The sequence below is a fragment of the Capra hircus genome, chromosome 16, assembly GCF_001704415.2.
Source record: "Capra hircus breed San Clemente chromosome 16, ASM170441v1, whole genome shotgun sequence".
In the NCBI taxonomy this organism is placed as follows: domain Eukaryota; kingdom Metazoa; phylum Chordata; class Mammalia; order Artiodactyla; family Bovidae; genus Capra; species Capra hircus.
The window spans coordinates 70,757,454-70,777,501 of record NC_030823.1 but is presented as its reverse complement, the minus strand read 5'-3'; the positions used below and the strand labels follow the sequence as shown (position 1 = coordinate 70,777,501).

Below are 20,048 nucleotides of genomic sequence, written 5' to 3'. Positions count from 1 at the left end.
CTTGTTGAAAATGAGAAGACTTTAAAAAACAGGGTTGTCATAGGAGGTGTGGAGGGTCATACTGAGGATGGTGCCAGTTAATCACTAGGGTAGTAGTTTGCCCAGTGGCATAATTATCTGGAACTGGGCTCAGACCCAGGTAGAGATTCACAAGGATGAGTGTCACCTTTGTTGGTTTTTTCTTACTGGTTACACCATTCATTATAATTTGTCCAACTGGTTATGGATTTTTGTGTCTAATTCTCCAATGGAGAGGCAAAGGGGTGTGTGACTAGACAGAGACCTTCTAACCCCTGACATTCCAGAATTATGTTTTTGGTTAAGTCTCTTTCTCTTACAAGATTATGAGCCTCTGAAGGCCATAGATTATATATTATTCATCTTTGTTTCAAAATTATGATGCATAAATGTTTGTGGAATTATGATGGAATACATTTTAAAGCCTCCAAATTTATTGAACGTACTTTGTGACTTACTTGCTAGTTCAAACTAAGAAACTGAAAAAGTAGAAAAAAAATTTAAGAACCAGGAAAGCCATTTCTGCTTTATTATTAAATAGGAAGAAAAATATGAAGACTGAGTTAGTCTGAAAACCTAACAACTTAAGACACAACTAACAACTTAAAACACAACTTTTGACTTATAAGAAAGTACAAATTTTAAATATTTGGCTGGTTAAAATAATTGTATGTATATTTAGTTTATTCCCTTCCACAGGAACTAGGAATAGTTTTATGCGTGTATATAGAAAAACATTATACAATTACATAAGACTCTTGTTTAAAATAGTATTATTCACAGTGAGGTGTTAAACTCCTAAGGCCATTCAGTGGTGATTCGCAAAACTTACAAAGCAAATACGCCATATCTTCCAGAAAAGAGAGTGCTACAATGATTTTTATTCAGCGAGTGTGGGAAAGGAGCAACCTGAGAGGTAGGTTGGGTTGATTATGGTTCTCTTAGGAATACACAACATAGAGAGGCTGTGATGATTTTTCATGTGTCGACTGGTCCAGAGGGTACCCAGATACTTGGTCAATCATTATTTGGGTGTTACTGTGAAGGTGTTTTTGGATGAGAGTAACACTTAAATTCTTAGCCTGAGTAGGCTGTTCTCCCTAATGTGAGGGGGTCTCACCCAGCCTGCTGAAGACCTGAATACAACAAAAGCATTGAGCCTCTCCCAAGTGAGAGAATTCCTTTTGCTTGATGGCCTTTGAAATGGGACATTAGCCTTTTCCCTGCCTTCAGACTTGAGCTGAATCATTGGCTCTTTGGACTAGACTAGACCACTTACCCTCCTGGGTCTCCAGCTTGCCAACTCACCTTCCAGATCTTGGGACTTTCCAGCTTCTATGATCACAGGAGCCTATGTAGATAGATAGATGGTGGTATAGTCACTAAGTTGTGTCCAACTCTTGTGATGCCATGGACTGTAGTGCACTAGGCTCCTCTGACCATGGGACTTCCCAGGAAAGAATACTGGAGTGGGTTGCCATTTCCTTCTCCAGGGGATCTTCCTGACCCGGGATTGACCCTGGGTCTCCTGCATTGCAGGTGGAATCCTGCACTGCAGGTAGATTCTTTACCAGCTGAGCCACCAGGGAAGCCTAGAGAGATAGATTGATTGATCCATCTGTTTCTTCTTGGAAGAATCCTGATTAAAACAGAAGCCAAGAACATACATACCTGACCTGTTGAATTTGAAATAATTCTCTTCCTAAGTCTTCACGAGTATTTATTAATACTAACTTCAGTAATTAAAATAATAACTATACCATTTCCAGGCTGGCCTCAAACTGAAATTGACATAAAAATAAATTGTAGAATCCAAGAGGTAGGTAAATTAATTCTCCTTGTATAAATTCTTTCCACTTTTCTGTACATTTAATAATTTTCATAACAAAACATTGAGGAAAATAATTTAAAATGTATAGGTTGTAGAAAGTAAAATGTTTATAAAGTAAATAGAATAAAGTAGAACAAAATTCTTACTAGGATTTTAAATAAACTGAGTTTAATTCAAATACCCCAATTCCAAAACAGCAGTAACAAGATGCCATCTCAGCAGATGACCTTGACCCTTACTTCACAGGTAAGAATGATACCTTTATGAAATACCCCAAATGCCCAACCTCCACTCCTGCAAACTTGCTGCACAAGTATCTCTGTTTTAGCTTTCTCTAGTCTCAGAGGATGAGGAGTACCACCTCTTGGTCAAGACCAATCCAGCCATCTTGTCCTTGTTGCTCCATCTCCAAAGTCTTGCTCCATCAGTTAGTCCCTCTCTGCTTTTGTTTCTTCTGTGCCTTTCTCATTAATGGTTTCTTCCCCTACAATATGCATGAAATGCTTAAGAAATCTACTTCTCCAAAACATCACGTTTGTCTCAGATACATAAGATGACTATTAATATTTTACAGAGATTCCTATTTAGAATAATATTGGGCTTCCCTTGTGGGTCAGCTGGTAAAGAATCTGCCTGCAATGTGGGAGACCTGGGTTCGATTCCTGGGTTGGGAAGATCCTCTGGAGAAGGGAAAGGCTACCCACTCCAGTATTCTGGCCTGGAGAATTCCATGGACTATACAGTCCATGGGGTCACAGAGTCAGACAGGATTGAGTGACTTTCACTTCAGTTCTGTTTAGAGGATTCTAGGTCTTCCTTGGGTAATGCCGGTCTGTGAAATGCTTGTTACTGATCAGAGATTGAGATAAGGAACTTTCATCATAGTGTAAAGCAACTAATGGGTTGGCCAAAACGTTCAGGATCTTCCACAAGATCTTGCAGAAAAACCTGAATGAACTTTTTGGCCAACCCAATACCTTAATAAGCATGCAGTTTCATTCAGCTGACTTCTTTTATTTTTTAAGTAAGACTTTCTCAATGAAAGAAACAGTGTGTTCGTGTACATTCTAGCACCTTACCTCACTATGGTTATGATCTGGTAATGAACAGTGTGTGGACTGGCACCAGTCAGGAGACTAGTTTGTTTGTGGACTACACATCAAGTAACACGGATTGGAGTGACAGTAATGCAAATCTCTCCACACGTCCATACCAATATGTTACCCCAGTCAAGTGAGGCTGGAGAGAGAACTGTCAGAATTAGCTCAGTTTGGTGTTCAGATTATGCTTCTAAGACATAGGTCACGTATGTTCGAATCAATATCTGTCTAGAGCAGTGGCCCCAACCTTTTTAGCACCAATGACCAATGACCAATGATCAATTCCTTGGGTAATGCTGGTCTGTGAAATGCTTGTTACTTATCAGAGACTGAGATAAGGAACTTTCATCATAGTGTAAAGCAACTATTGGGTTGCACCAATGACCACTTTTGGCACCAGTGACCAATTTTGTGGAAGACAGTTTTTCCACAGACCTTGGGGGGGAAAAGGCAGGGATGGTTTAGGGATGATTCAATTGCATTACATTTATTGTGCACTATACTTCTATTATTATTAAATCAGCTCCACCTCAGAGCATCAGGCATTAGATTCTGGAGGTTGAGGATCCTTGGTCTGGTCTAGAACAATAATTATCAAACTACAGATCTTGACCCAAACTTCTTGGTAAGAACTGTTTTGTGGAACTTTTAAAATTTTTAAAACTGAGACACAGTTTCTTACAAAGTTGTGTTAGTTTCTGCTGTACATTGAAGTGAATCAGCTTTATGATACGTACATCCCCTCACCGCCCCATCCCATCTCACCCGTCTGGGTCATCACAGAGCACCGAGATCAGCTCTCTGCACTACACAATAGCTTCCCACTAGCTGGTTCACACATGGTAGCATATATATGTCAAACCTAATCTCCCAGTACACTTGATCTTAGCCAAAAGGCCAAGAAGCGAAAAGTAGGAGGTCAAGAAATATATGGAGTAACAGGCAAATTTGGCCTTGGAGTACAAAACGAAGCAGGACAAAGGCTAACAGAGTTTTGCCAAGAGAACGCACTGGTCATAGCAAACACCCTCTTCCAACAACACAAGAGAAGACTCTACACATGGACATCACCAGGTGGTCAATACTGAAATCAGATTGATTATATTCTGGAGAAGCTCTCTACAGTTAGCAAAAACAAGACCAGGAGCTGACTGTGGCTCATATCATAAACTCCTCATTGCAAAATTCAGACTTAAATTGAAGAAAGTAGGGAAAACCAATAGACCATTCAGGTATGACCTAAATCAAATCCCTTATAATTATACAGTGGAAGTGAGAAATAGATTCCAGGTATTAGAACTGATAGACAGAGTGCCTGAAAAACTAGGGATGGAGGTTTGTGAAATTGTACAGGAGACAGGGATCAAGCCCATCCCCAAGAAAAAGAAATGCAAAAAGGCAAAATAGTTGTCTAAGGAGGCTTTACAAATAGCTGAGAAGAGAGGCTAAAGGCAAAGTAGAAAAGAAAAGATATACCCATTTGAATGCAGAGTTCCAAAGAACAGCAAGAAGAGATAAGAAAGCCTTCCTCAGTGATCAATGCAAAGAAATAGAGAAAACAACAGAATGGGAAAGACTAGAGATCTCTTCAAGAAAAGCAGAGATACAGAGGGAACATTTCAGGCAAAGATGGGCAAATAAAGGACAGAAATGGTACAGACCTAACAGAAGCAGAAGATATTAAGAAAGGCGGCAAGAATACACAGAAGAACTATATAAAAAAGATCTTCATGACCCAGATAACCACGATGGTGTGATCACTCACCTAAAGCCAGACATCCTGGAATGCAAAATCAATAGAACCTTAGGGAGTATCACTACAAAGCTAGTGGATGTGATGGAATTCCAGCTGAGCTATTTAAAATCCTAAATGATGCTGCTGTTAAAGTGCTGCATTCAGTATGCCAGCAAATTTGGAAAACTCCGCAGTGGCCACAGGACCGGAAAAGGTTAGTTTTCATTCCAATCCCAAAGATGGGCAATGCCTCAAAGAATGTTCAAACTACCGCACTACTGCACTCATCTCACATGGTAGCAAAGTAATGCTCAAAACTCTTCAAGCAAGGCTTTAACAGTACATGAACTGTGAACTTCCAGATGTTCAAGCTGGATTTAGAAAAGGCAAAGGAACCAGAGATCAAATTGCCAACATCCGCTGGATCACTGAAAAAGCAAAAGAATTCCAGAAAAACATCTACTTCTGCTTACTGATTATAGCTTTCGACTATATAGATCACAATAAACTGTGGAAAACTCTCAAAGAGATGGAAATACCAGACCACCTGACCTGCCTCTTGAGAAATCTGTATGCAGGTCAAGAAGCAACATTTAGAACTGGACATGAAACAAAAGACTGGCTCCAAATTGGGAAAGGAGTATGTCAAGGCTGTATATTGTCACCCTGCTAATTTAACCTCTATGCAGAGCACATCATGTGAAATGCTGGGCTGGATGAAGCACAAGCTGGAATCAAGATTGCCGGGAGAAATATCAATAACTTCATATATGCAGATGACACCACGCTTACGGCAGAAAGTGAAGAAGAACTAAAGAGCCTCTTGATGAAAGTGAAAAAGGAGAGTGAAATATCTGGCTTAAACTCAACATTAAAAAAACTAAGATCATGGCATCTGGTCCCATCACTTCATGGGAAATAGATGGGGAAACAATGGAAACAGTGAGAGACTTTCATTTTCTTGGGCTCCAAAATCACTGCAGATGGTGACTGCTGCCATGAAATCAAAAAACGCTTGCTCCTTAGAAGAAAAGCTATGACCAATCTAGACAGCATATTAAAAAGCAGAGACATTACTTTGCCAACAAAGGTTTGGCTAGTCAAAGTTCTGGTTTTTCCAGTAGTCATTTATGGATGTTGAGAGTTAAAACCATCAAGAAAGCTAAGCACTGAAGAATTGAGGCTTTGTAATTGCGTTGTTGGAGAAGACTCTTTAGAGTTCCTTGGACTACAAGATCAAAGACTTTTGAGAGTTCCTTGGACTGCAAGATTTCCTAGAGGAAATCAGTCCTGAATATTCATTGGAAGGACTGATGATGAAGTTTTACTTTGGCCACCTGATGCGAATAACTGACTCACTGGAAAAGACCCTGATGCAGGGAAAGAGTGAAGGCAGGAAAAGGGGACAGAGGATGACTCGATAGACAAAGTTTGAGCAAGCTCAGCGAGTTGGTGATGGACAAGGGAGCCTGGAGCGCTGCAGTCCATGGGGTTGCAGACATGACTGGCTGACAGAACTGAATCTCCCAGTTTATTCAACCCCTTCTTTTCTCCCTACCACCCATGTCCACATCCAATCTGTGTTTCTATTCGTTATCATGCAAATAGCTTCATCTACATTATTCTTCTAGATTATACATATGTGCATGTTATATTTGCATATTCCTGATAACTATTCAAAACTGTTAAGTCCCCTTATCTCTGTGAGTATACTTTTCTTTGACTTGGGACTTGCCATTGAGTTGCTCTAGCCAATGGAACGTTACATGTGACATGACCAAAGGTTTGAAGAATTTTTGTGCAACTGGACTTACTATTTTGTACCTCTGCCATTTACCTAAGAAAAATATGTTCAGGCAGGTCCACAAGTATCAATAACAGGAGAGACACATGGGGCACAGTCACCCAAGCTACATCCCCCCAGCCAGGATCAGTCTGTAACAGCTAACTACCAACCAACTCACAGACCCACGGGCAAGCCCAGCCATCACACCCTGCTGAGTCCAGCATAGATCAGCTGGCCCTAACCAACACACAAAAATCGAGTGAGAGAAATGCTTGCTTTTATATGTTCCTAAGATGTTCTCATGCGAAGAGTTGACTCATTGGAAAAGACTGATGCTGGGAGGGATTGAGGGCAGGAGGAGAAGGGGATGACAGAGGATGAGATGGCTGGATGGCATCACTGACTTGATGGATGTGAGTCTGAGTGAACTCCGGGAGTTGGTGATGGACAGGGAGGCCTGGAGTGCTGCGATTCATGGGGTCGCAAAACTGAGCAACTGAACTGGACTGAAGATGTTCTGGCTGTTTTATTATAAAGAAACAGCTGACTGATACACATTTATGTCTGTATTGGGTTAACAATATAATGTATATTGCAGTGGGTCACAAAAGGTGTGAAAGCCACTGGTCTAGAAAAGCACCATGTTTCTCTTGTATTCCTTGTTATTTAATGAACTTAAAGGAAATTCCTGTCTGGGAGTGGCTGCTTGCAGTAACAAAAAATGAAGGCAAACAGAAAATAGAGCTGAGAGATGAGAAATGAAGTCTGTGTGGTGGGTGTGGGGAGAGACAGAGACTTAATAGCAATAAGCCTTTATTTTATATTGAGGTTTCAATATATAATTGGCTGTTTCCTGTTGCTTTTTCTTTTGAGCAACTTTTCTCAAGTTCTAATCAATACAATGTGTGTGTTACTCGCTCAGTTGTCTCTTTGTGACCTCATGGACTGCAGCCCACCAGGCTCCTCTGTCAATGGAATTCTCCAGGCAAAGATACTGGAGTGGGTTGCCATTCCCTTCCCCAGGGGATCTTCCCAACCCAAGGATCCAACCCAGGTCTTCTGTATTGCAGGTAGATTTTTTACTGTCTGAATCATTTATTAATACTATGAAGCCCTGGTTTTCACACTGGCATATATCCACTCTGTTTACAATCCATTTCTTTGTAGTATTCTTAGTTTAAATCACACACACATAAAATTAAATATTGGAAACAAAGATGGTTGTTTCTTCACAATTTTATTCAACCTAGAGTACCTTCCTATCCAAGGATCTGCCTCCAATGTGGGAGACCTGGTTTCGATCCCTGGGTCAGGGAGATCCCCTGGAGAAGGAAATGGCAATCCACTCCAGTATTCTTGCCTGGAGAATCCCATGGATGGAGATGCCTAGTAGGTTACAGCAGACGGGGTTGCAAAGAGTCGGACACGACTGAGCGACTTCACCTTACCTTACCTTCCTATCCTACCCATTATCATTACATCTCAATCTATAAAATGGTAAAGGCTTCACAGAGGCTTCAAATATTTTATAATTAGAACACTTTAGTTTCAAAATGTAATTCATGGCCCAGAAGTAATGAGAATAATTTCAAATAACTGCCTCAGCTCCCATTATTATAAACTTTATACTTAACATGTTTCCAGTACTCCACATTCAGGTGGCTACCTACCAGATGAGGGTTACATGAGTAAGAACTATGGGGTGAGTCACCCACAGTCAGGGACAGTAGAGTAGGTGAAGAAAGGCCTCTTGAAAACCAACAGAAATATCCCCAGCATTTGGAGTTGCTATAACCAGCAAGTGTTATAGAAGCTACAGTAACAAAAGAGTGAAGGTTATCACCCTGAGAATAGTGAAGTAAGAAGACAATCTGCCCTCTTTCTTCTTTCTCCCTGGACTCACTTCAAAGGTCTGGGGAAGGAGGAGGGGAGAGTCCCATACCTACTGCAAACCCCACAAATTCAGCCTACACTAAATAGAATCAAATTACTCTACAACAGAAAGAAATGGAGTTAGATCAAGATGTATCAATAGGGGGAAAAAAACATGCACGCAGAAGGGAGACTTTTTGACAACTACCTTTTAGAAATCGGGTTTACATCCTAAGAAATTGAAATTCTTTGGGGAACCTGTTTCTTTTTACTGTTATTTCTGGGAGTATTTCTATCCAAATAAGGGACTATTGTATAGATTCCGGTTGCCATCTCCTTGGTCAGTTCTGGAGAAGCTCTTTGATTTTATTTCTAATCTCTATATTTAATAATAACATCTGAATATTTACTATGTGCCAATGACTGTGTTTCTGTCAATGTCTAAAATAACAAGTTTACAGATTATTCTTTACATTAAATTTAGATTACTATCTCCAATCTCCAAAAATTTATTTTAGGAGCCCCTAATCTCATGAGCAGCATGTTTCTGAAACATTTTCAAGTTACTTTCTAAAATTATTTCCACAAATCAGTCTAGTGTTAGTTTGCATCCATTTCAGAGGTTGACACTTCTAATCTTACCCCCAGATCCACAGATTACCTCACAACTTGGATCCTAGTGTTCCCTATAGACTGATTTTAATGAGTGTTCTTTCAAACACCTTTTTTAAATAAGAAAAATTGATTTGTGGATTCTCTTTTATAATTTGTGAAACCAAGAGAAAGTGAATGGCTTAGTAAAGGATACTCTGTATCAGGGAAATGTGTCAGCCGATGAGTCGGCCCTACTCTTTGTGATTCCTTGGACTGCAGCTCACCAGGCTCTTCTGTCCATGGGATTTTCCAGGCAAGGATACTGGAGTGGGTTGCCATTTCTTTCTCCAGGGGATCTTCCTGACCCAGGGATAGAACCCAGGTCTCCTGCACTGCAGGCAGATTCTTTTCTTAGTTACAGGGGATAGAGTTAAACTGTAAACTTTAAATTGTCTAGTATTTCCCTCTTATTTAAATTTAGCCAAACAAATCATTAAAAAATGTTTGTATGATTTGACATTTGGCAAAACTGTTTAAATCACCTACTTTTAAAGACTATATACACATTTAAATGTAATTCTCCTAGACAGATAACAATCTGTTTTTAAAGACATGGAAATTTCATAGTCTCCTTCCGTAAACAATTCCACAACTAAAATATTCTTCTAGAAAATGCTCGTTACAGCTAACTACAAAATTCATTCATTTAACAAACATGCACGGTGCACAGGTATTATACCCAATGCTGAGAATATAAATTAAAACATTGTTACTGCTCTTAAAGAGAAATTCCACTTAACAAAGGTACAAATGTCCACAGTCAAGTCATATATGTTAAGTAAGAAAGTGAGAACTCAAAAACCTCTCAAAAGGTTCAGGTAAACTAAGTCAGGTGAAATTAAATGGCAATAGAATCAAATTCATTTACTGATGGGGGGGTGGGGAGGAAAGGGGAAAAAAGGAAAATAAAAAATCTACATGAGTCTAAGTAGGGAGAGACCAGGCTAAACAATAACAAATGTAAAAGCCACGAGAATGCAGCTGATTCCAGATTTAGTAATCATGTTCCCAAGAAAGCTAATTTTAGGATGGATTCATAAAAATAAGGTGTAAAGAAAAGGGGTCCAAATATTTCCAATTGACTTTGCAGCAAGTAGCCCTCAGTGTCGCAGGTGTCTTAAGTACAGACTAGAGCCTGTTAACAGGACAACAGAAAAGGTGAAGGATCTGAAAACAGTATCAGAATGATGATGTTTACCCTAAAAGACAAGACAAAGCAGGACATGAGTTTTTTAAATATTTAAAGGACCTGTGTGACAGAAATTGCTAGCTACCCTTTCAACACTTATTTTTTCCTTCATCCTTATCTATAGAGCCCTGATTTTTAGCAGAGCACTTTGATGGCCCCCAGCCTCCTTGAGGTTAGTGGCCATGTAACTAAATTCTGCCTATTGATAAGCCAACAAAAGTGGTATGTGGTACTTTCAGAAAATCTCCTTCAAGAGAAGGGGTATGCCCTTCTGCCTTTCTTCCTGTCCTGCTGTGAGGAGTGTCATCCTGATGACTGGCCATCCAGCAGCTACTTTGGATCACAAGGGCAAAAGTGACAAACTAGGAACAGAGCTGTAGGAAAGGAGCCTGGGTGCCTGACAACTTCATGGCAGTTGTCACTTCAGCCCAGGACTTTCTACTTCTGGATATTTTTACATGAGAAGAAATAAATTTTCATTTTGTTTAAGACACTGTTATTTGGGGTTTCTCTTACATGTAGTTGAACTTTAGGTACAAAAAAAAGATATTTTCTAAGACTCCGACATCTTTAAAAAATGAAATGATCCCCTTTGTGATGCAGTTACCAATCTCTGTACCTGTTTAAATGGAGGCTGTAAGACAAACATCAGAAGTGGTAAACATTCCAGGGGGTAAAGGAAAAGTGGGTTACCAGACCTCTAAAATTCCTGTCAGCTCTTAAGATTATGATTTTCCCCCAACTTCTCACTTGGGGATGATCAGTGGCTGTAAAAAACAAAAACACACACCTCCTTTTTTCTGTTGAAAACATATCTGGACTATTGCCCACTAGACTCAGCCCAACACTGAGTAGCACAGTGGTGGGCAGTCTTCCAGCTATGCTGCCTGACTCCATCTTGGAGTTAAATTTATTCCAAGACAGGCACCTCTAAAGTAAAAATAAAGAAGTGTGAAGTGTAGTTGCTCAGTCACGACTCTTTGTGACCCCATGGACCATAGCCTGCCAGGCTCCTCTATCCATGGGATTTTCCAAGCAAGAATACTGGAGTGGGTTGCCATTTCCTTTTCCAAAAAATAAAGAACCAAAGAGCAAATCAATAAACTCTTTAGCAAAATTGTTATCATAAAGACAATCATGAGCCTGGAAATGAATAAACCAGGATCTCTGTGGAGATCCTTCCTGTGTGCCTAGCGTAGTTGGTTAATCAAGATGTAGCCCACAACCAGCACCCTGCTTAATTTTTTTTCCTTTTATGCAATGAAGGTAACACCCTTATCCCCTTTCCATCTTTCCTCTTCCATTCTGTTCTCCATCTTCTAACAGCTGTAACTTTACTTCATTTCCCTTGTTACACTGTCTTCAAATTACTGTTCTGTAATTATAATTACCTGTGCTTTGTCTATTAAGTGATTTTTTAAACATTCATTTCCTTGAAACAGTAATACACACATGGCAGGAGTCCAATTTTGAACAGAACACACAGGAGATAAACGCTCCCTTTCATCTCAGAGTCTGACACCCCCATCTCTTGAGATAAACAGTTTTCAAGCACTCTTGAGAAATAAGCTGAACATGAATGTTGTTAAGTTGGCTAAGTTGGGTCCAACTGGACTGTAGCCCGCCAGGCTCCTCTGTCCATGGGATTTCCCAGCCAAGAACACTACTAAAGTGGGTTGCCATTTTCTTCACCAGGGGATCTTCCCAACCCAGGGATTGAACCCACGGATTGAACCCACATCTCCTGTGCTACGCATTGCAGGTGGATTCTTTATTGCTGGGCCCTAGGAAAGCAAACATGTAACGGCAGCTATATATATATATATATATATATATATATATATTCGTAAGTATTTTCTAGAAACACCATCATCTTTTACATTTAGGTCCACAAGCTATTTTGTTGTTCAGTTGCTAAGTTGTGTCCGACTCTTTGCAACCCCATGGACTGCAGCACACCAGGCTTCCTGTGCTTCACCCTTTCCTAGAGTTTGCTCAAACCCATGTTCACTGAGTTGGTGATGCCATCCAGCCATCTTGTCTTGTTACCCCTTCTTCTGCCCTCAACCTTTCCCAGCATCGGGGTCTTTTCCAATGAGTTGGCTCTTTGTATCAGGTGGCCAAAGTATTGGAGCTTTAGCATCAGTCCTTCCAATGAATATTCAGAGTTGAGTAGGCATCAAGTATATTCAAATGACCCAGCATCATTTATTCAAACATCCATTTTTTTTTTCTCATCACTACAGCATCACCTTTGCAAAATTAAAATGTTCACATAATCTTCTGTTTGGGAATCCTATTCAGTTCCATTGGTCTACTTTCTAATATCTGATAGTGCAAATCCCCCAACTTCATTCTTGTTCCAGATTGTCTTGGCTGTCTTTGATCTTTATATAATTTCCATATACATTTAAGGCTCAGCTTGTCAATTCACTCACACATACCATCTGCTGGATTCTAGTAGGGATTAGCCTAAATCTATATAGATCATTTGGGGAGAACTCACACCTTTACAAAATTAAATCTTCTGATCCATGAGGACAGTATCTGTCCAGCTACTAATACTTGGGTCTTCTCTAATTACTATCAACAACACAATTTTCAGTACAGACTTCTTATATCTCTTTCATTAAAATTTATTCCTAGGTGCAGTGGGCTGGATGGTGCCCCAAAGACATTAGGGCCTAACCCTTGGAAACTGTAAGATGTTTATTTGGAAAAAGCATCTTTGCAGATATGATTAAGGATCTTGAGACAAGGAGATAATTCTGTATTATTCAGGCGGGCCATACATGCTAGCAGTCTCTATATAACAGCGTGCCTGCATGCTAAATCACTTTAGTCATGTCTGACTCTTTGCGGTCCTATAGACTGTAGCCCGCCAGGGTCCTCTGTCCAGGAATTCTCCAGGTAAGATTACTGAACTGGGTTGTCATCCCCTTCTCCAGGGGTCTTCCCAACCCAGTGATCTAACCCACATCCCTTTTTGTCTTCTCACTTGCAGGTGGGCTCTTTCCCACTAGCACCACCTAGGAAGCCCCCTATATTAACAGACAAGAGGAAAATTCTAGACACACAGAGAAGGCAATGTGAAGATGGACACAGAGGTTAGTGTGACCGTGGCTTCAAGCCTAAGAATGCCAGCAGACAACAGAAACTGGAAAAGGCAAGAAACAGATTCTCCCCTCAAGCCGCTTGAGGGAGCTCAGCCTACTGACACCTCAATTTCAGACTTTTCGTTTCTAGAACTGAGAGGATGAATGCATTTTAAGCTACCATGCTTGTGGTAATTTGTCACAGCTGCCACTGGAAACTAACATACTAGTTATTCAATATTTTTTGTGCATTCATGTATGGTAAAACATAAAAAAATTTAATTTCCTAATTGTTTAGCGGTGGTATATAAAATTAACCTTTATATACTGACTGTATAAACTTGCTAAATTCATTAATACTAACAGTTTATAAATTTTATATAGACTATCGTGCTTGTTTCCAAACAACAGGTTTATGTATTTCTTTCTAATCCTTATATTACCTTGCTTTTTTACAGTCACTGGGATGCCAGTACAACAGTGAATTATATCTCTTTTCACATCTTGAATTTTTAACTATGAAAATGTAATGTCTGTTCCAAGGTTAAAATATAATGTACATATTAAAAAATTTTAACATAGTAAAAAAAAAGCAGTCAAACAAAATAATCAATAGCCTTCTAGTTAACAAATCCAAAGGCCTTTTCTTAAACCCCTCTCGTGACTCTGCATCCTTCAACATTGTTTATGATCCCTTCTTAATGCTTATTTCTTCCTTGCCCAGATTCTTTTTTTCTGCCTCTAACCCCTTTTATAGACATTCCTCAAATTTTCTTAGGCGTTTTCTGTCTATACTGTCTTTGTTAACTGTTGGGATATCATTTTAAGGCCTATGATTATTCTTCAGAACTCTTCTCTTCAGGGGCAAAACAGAAACTTGTTTTTCCTTCTTTTAAATGCCATACTCAAACACCCATTCTTCTCCCTAGAAAAATGCAGTATTCCATGCTGCACTCAAGGAAATTGTGAAATCTTCCCACTTTAAGGGTTTTAATAAATAGAAGTGAGTTACAGAAGTTCCCAAATCTTCACAATATTTTAGTCCTTCATCTACAGACAGAAACTCCTTTCTGAAGAAAAGTGGCTGAAAGGTATTGGAATGCTGGGGTGTTAGAAAGCTGGCTGGCCAAGCAGCTTCAGAGTGATACTTATCTTTGTGAATCCACTCAGTTTAGGGTCCGGCCTTTGTGTTACAGGACCAGACATGCTGAATCATGATCATCAGAACTTGTGTATGAAAACCAAAATACCAGTGTGCTAATTCACAATGAAAAAATATAACTGTCAAGGGAAATGAACGGCTATTCATTTCATTTGGCCAAAATGTTCTCTCCCTGCAGAAAAAATTATATGGGAATTAAAATAACATTTACAACTGTGTTCGTTAAGAAAGGAAACAGAATAAAAGGTTTAGTTGTAAGCTTCAAATATTTAATGGAATCATATCAGGTTTTGATAAGGAAGATGAAACTACCTCTACTACCAGAACCAGACAGGTTTTTGTACCTGCTCAGGAGACTTTCCCCTTTAGACTGGGGACCCTGACAAATATTTACCTCCCAGGCTTTTTCTTGGCTCAATTCCTGATTTACACGTTCCTTCTTTAGGGATGTTATTTCTTCCAATGAAGACTTCTTCTGGCCAGAGAGGCTTCTTTCCGTTTTGATCCATTCTGCACTGATCTATAATAGAAATCTTCCAGGACAATTTTAAGTGTTTGACATAATACCTTACTGTGGACCCCAAACACCGATCTGCATACATCTCCGTACTAAATGTTCACAAGAAATCCTCATTTCTATTTACTGCTGAGCCAAAAAACCCCCCAATTTTTTAAAATGAAGAAAATCTTAAGTAGCCCCCCAAGGCCAGGCAGCCTGGCACACAGCAGACATCCTCAAATCTGGTGAACGAAAAATGCAGTTCCTATTCCTCGTGCCTAACGCAATTCAGGAAAGCATTACAGAGCAAATCGCCTGCCAGGCTGGAAACCCCGCTAGACTGCAGCTCTGGGCTCACCTGCGCTCGGGGCCTCCGCCCTCTCCAGAGCTCGGCTCCAAGCCTCGACCACAGGTCAGCGAGCCGAAAAAGCGCCAACTGGGCGAAGATCCCGTCCCAGTTTTTATTTCACCACGGACAACGCCCACTCCCCTAAGTAATGAAACAGAAAAAACGAACAAAAGAAAGGAAAAGGTGAGACAAGGCCGACTGAGGAAAAAGGTTTTTAAAAGCAAAACACTGTTTGGTGATATACAGCTGCAGTGCTCGGTACTGGAAACTCATCTCGGCAGCCTCAGCCTCTCCAGGAAATCAGGCCCCAGTTCTGAGGTGCAGACCACACAAACTGCCGCGTCCAGAGGGTTAGGACGGGCCCCCAGCTTCGGCCGCCCGGGCCTCGGATCCCCAAGGCTGCCCCGGCTCCTCCGCCCGACTCCACCGTGAGTAAGCGCGCTTCTCCACCTCGACGCCGGCGGGGAAGCCCTGAAATCCGGCGGGGAAGCCCTGAAATCCGGCGGCCGACCCTCTGCGGCATCTCAAAAGGGCCGCGCTCCCGCGACGCCCCCCCTCGGAAAAGATTAAAGGGGCGGGGGCCGCTCCCGGGACGCTGAGGCCTCGGGGAGGCGACAGGCCCCGGGGAGGCGACGACCCTCCCGCAGGCAGACCGCGTTCCTTCCGCCCTGAGAGGGCAAAAGAGTCCCGAGGCCTCGCGCGCGCGCCTCCGCCCACGCTACGCAGCGCCCCCTAGGAAGGAAGCCCGCGACGCGGCCGCGCCTCTGCGGCGATTTTATTAGCGCTCGGTTGGGGTTGCCCGGCCGGTCGGCGAGCGGGGCTTCCCCGCCCCTCCCCCTCCTCTCCAGCGCATCCCCCCTCCGCCCTCCCCCGCCCGGCGGCCGGAACCTCCCTGCGGGGCGGAGTGATACCGGCGGCGGCGTAGAGCGCGGCGCGGCCGAGAGGGGCGGCGGACGGAGGAGGAGGGGAGAGAGGCGGGGCCGGGGCGGGTTGGTGTGAGGCGACTGCGCTACTGCCGGACCGGGGCGGTTATGGCGGCTCCATATTAACACCCTCCTCCTCCTCCTCCGCCGGCGCCGCCGTCTCCTCCTCCTCTCCTCTCCCGCCCGCGCTCGGAAGCCATCTCCCCCTTCCCCCTGACGCCTACCTCTTCCCCCCTCACCTTTCCCCCTCCCCTCTTCTACCATGCCCGGCATGATGGAGAAAGGGCCCGAGTTACTGGGGAAGAACCGATCGGCCAACGGCAGCGCCAAGAGCCCGGCGGGCGGCGGCGGCGGCGGCGGCGCCTCGTCCACGAACGGCGGGCTGCACTTCTCGGAGCCCGAGAGCGGCTGCAGCAGCGACGACGAGCACGGTGGTAGCCTCGAACTCCTCCCAGCCGGCCCGCCTGCCCCCCCCGCCCTGTCCCTCTCTCCTCCCCTCCCCCAGCCCCCTCCCCTCCCCTCGCCGAGCTCCCGCCCGCCCTCCCCCTCGGAGCCCGGGCGCTGCGGTAGCCTCGAACTCCCGGTGCAGTGCAGCAGCCCCCCCCCGCACCCCCGAGACCCCCGTCCCTCCGCCCTCCACCAATCCTCCGCCCTCGCCCGCACCCCCCCGCCCCACCGCACCTCCAGCTCCCCGCCCCCATCCGCTGCCATCTCCCGGAGTGCCCGGAGTTAATATCTTCCCATCTACCCGCCGCTTCTTTTCCTCCCCTCCTGCAATTTTCATATTTTATTAAGTATCTCTTCCTTTCTTTTTTTTCTTTGCTTTTTCTTTTTTTACCCCCTCCCCGTCTTTCTCTCTTCTTTTTTTTCCCTTCTTGACATTGCTTTGCAGATGTTGGGATGAGAGTCGGAGCAGAATATCAAGCTCGGATCCCCGAATTTGATCCAGGTAAATCTGTTTGCTTAAGCAAAATCCTGTCTTCTTCCCCCCGCTCCCCCCCACCCACCCATCTCCTTTTCTGGGACTGGTTTAGGGTGGAAAGGGGTAGAGGGCGGACGGGCGGGGTTGGGGTCCGGGTGTGCGGTTGGGAGGAGATGCTGGGCTGGGATGGGCAGGCATCTCTGGCGGGAGGCTGTCATGTCATGCTTGGCAGGGCTGTGACACAGGGCGTGTGGGGAGATGCGTGCCTTGCAAGGTTAACATGGTTCCCCTGGAGGCCACTTGCCCGCTGGTGGCATTCACCTTTCCACTCGCCTTGATCCGGGAGTGAGCGGAGGGAGACGGCCCTCGGTGGAATCGGGGGTCGGAGGCCAGGGGTGGAGCGGCTGCGGGCCCCAGAGCTGGAGGAGCGGGTGTGCGGGCTGTGCGTGGAAGAACCCTGCAGATGTCAGTGGCCACCCGACCCAGCCCCCGGGAGCCCAGGGCCGCGCTCCGCCCTGGCGGCGATCCCCGGGCGGCTGTCACCGGCCGAAGCCGAGGGCGAGCCCTGCCTGACCCGCGGGCGCGCACACGGGATTTGCTTTCTTTTTTTTTTTTTTTTTTTCCTTTCTTTTTTGGCTAGGTGGTGTAGCTTTGGTGGCGACCGCTTTGCAGAGTAGGAGCCGCGGAGCGAAAGGGATTGGGGGAAGAGGGTGGGGAGAAGCCAGAGGCACACCTCGCTCCAGAGCCAGCCCCGGGGAAGTGAGACCACAGGACAAGTGACCGCAGCTGCCAAGGAGACATTTTCTCCCCGAGCAGCCAGGTTCCAGCGTCCTCTGCCAGCCCGGCTTGCGGGCTCCCTGTCTACTTTTCTCCAAACAGGCTCCCTGGCGGTCACGGGATCTCAGCCTGGTCGGGGATTGGGCGAGAGTTCCGCATATGGAGGCGCCCTTGTTGGAGCCTCTCGGAGTGGAGCGTGTCTCCTCCTCCCCACCCCACCCCAGACCCTCTTCAGTTCAGGCTTTGGGCAGGCTTGGAAGGGTTTTGTTCCCCCCACCCCCTACCCCTTGCACTTGGTCAGTTCCTTGCCCATTGCCCGCTTACAGTACTGTCGTGTCTGTGTCGAACTCTTCAATTCTGTATTAGATATTAATGGGGCTTACTTGTGTTTTCTTAGGGAAGATAGCATGTTTCTTTGCTTATAGTTTATCCGAGGGTATTTTCATTATTCTGCCCATTGCTGCGATGCAGAGTGATATTTACCAACCGTTTAAAGATGTTTAGGGTTTAGGCAGCTCTTTTAGTTCTAAAGGAAAGGGTAAAATAATAAGAGGGTAAAATAGGATTGTCAGTGCAGGCTATTTTTCAGTAGGTAAGGACAATGATACAGGAGTGCTTACTAGGTCAGAGTTGCCTTCTAAATAACATGACTTCATAAATTTTATTCAGAAGCTCTCTGTGTGTGCTGGAGGGCTTCAAATAATTTTAAATGTTGTGAAACAAATTTTCTTTATTTATGTAGCTAGTAGGTGAATAGCACTTCCACATGACTACTGCCTCGGGTTTTAGCTTGACATTTGGAAGCTTACTCTGGCTTAAGACAGACTGAATTAATCACTCAGGTCTTATTTTTGTGCCCTGAGCATGTCACTGGCCCTTCCTAAGCCTCAGTTTCCCTAGCTGTAAAATGGAAATAAAAATAGGGAATTCTTGCTAAGGTTATATGAGTGGGCAAATGGCAGTACTCTTTGGAGGTTAAATTATCATTATTAAATTATCATTCTTCATAATCATGAGGAATGATTCTGCATATCTTTATATCTTTCTGATTTGGGGCTTTCCTTGGCTTACCGCTTTTTTAGAAATTGATAAGCTTATTACCCAGTTAGAACTCAGCAGCATAATAAACATGGCTTTTTGTCCCATTAGGTAGGTTTATATTTCATAAACAACAAATGGACACAAGTTGATGAGGGGTCTTGTGTTAAAGAGCTGGACTTCATGCTGAAACAGATGTGTGCAGGCCATGACCTAATCCCTGTAGCAATTTTGGGAACAGATTTCAAGCAAAGGAATACTAGAGCCGATTTTAAAGTTAGAAAAATAGCTCATTTAAAGTGCAGAGTACTTTTTATGTGGTTTCACATGGCCACTATTTGTATTACCCAATATCCTTGATCATCATATTTTTGCATATTTTGCCTAAGTGGAATATTTGAGGGAAAAATCACAAATATTGTAATTTTTAAAGTTACATTTTCATTGAGTTTACTCAGACTATCACTGATGCTTTTTGTTAGAATAAGGATAGATATCGTGTTCTTTAAATTCATCTATAGACATGCCTCAGAGATAGTTGTGAGTTTGATTCTAGACTACTGCAATAAAGCAAATGTCACAATAAAGCATGTTACATGAATTTTTTGTTTTCCCAGTGAGTATAGAAGTGTACAATGACATTAGGTCCAGAAATGCAATGTACATACCTTAATTAAGAAATGCTTTATTGCTAAAGTATGCTAGCCATCATCTGAGCTTCCAGGGAGTTGTAGTGTTTTTTTATGCAGTAATAGCATCCAAGATCACAGATCATCATGACAGTATAATAATAATGAAAAAGTTTGAAATATTGTAAGAATTACCAAAATGTGACACAGATAAGAAATGAGCAAATCCTATTGGAAAATGGTGCTGATAAACTTGATTGACACATGCTTGCTGTAAACCTTCAATTTGTTAAAAAAAAAAAATTCACAATATCTGTGAAGCACAATAAAATGAGGTATGCTTGTATTCATTTTCTCCTCAATAATGTGCAGAATATTGAACCCAAGGGTACAACCAAAACCAGTTATCTAAACTTAGATGGGCTTTTCTGTAGTTTTAGGCAAATTTTGTCAAGCAAATGTAGACTGT

The 20,048-nt window shown here is 43.1% G+C and overlaps 1 protein-coding gene across 3 annotated transcripts in view; it reads left to right on the top strand.

The window, feature by feature from the left end:
- The window catches only part of RCOR3 (REST corepressor 3), a 52,526-nt gene continuing 48,827 nt past the window's right edge, over positions 16,350–20,048 (top strand). The window contains exons 1-2 of one of the 3 annotated variants that reach the window (XM_018060766.1): positions 16,350–16,644; positions 17,106–17,162. In XM_018060766.1, coding sequence (XP_017916255.1) covers positions 16,476–16,644; positions 17,106–17,162 — 226 coding nt within the window. In that variant the 5' untranslated portion in view covers positions 16,350–16,475. Of the gene's footprint in view, positions 16,648–17,105; positions 17,163–20,048 lie in introns of all 3 variants that reach the window. The other 2 variants (XM_018060767.1, XM_018060765.1) reach the window with 2 other exon arrangements.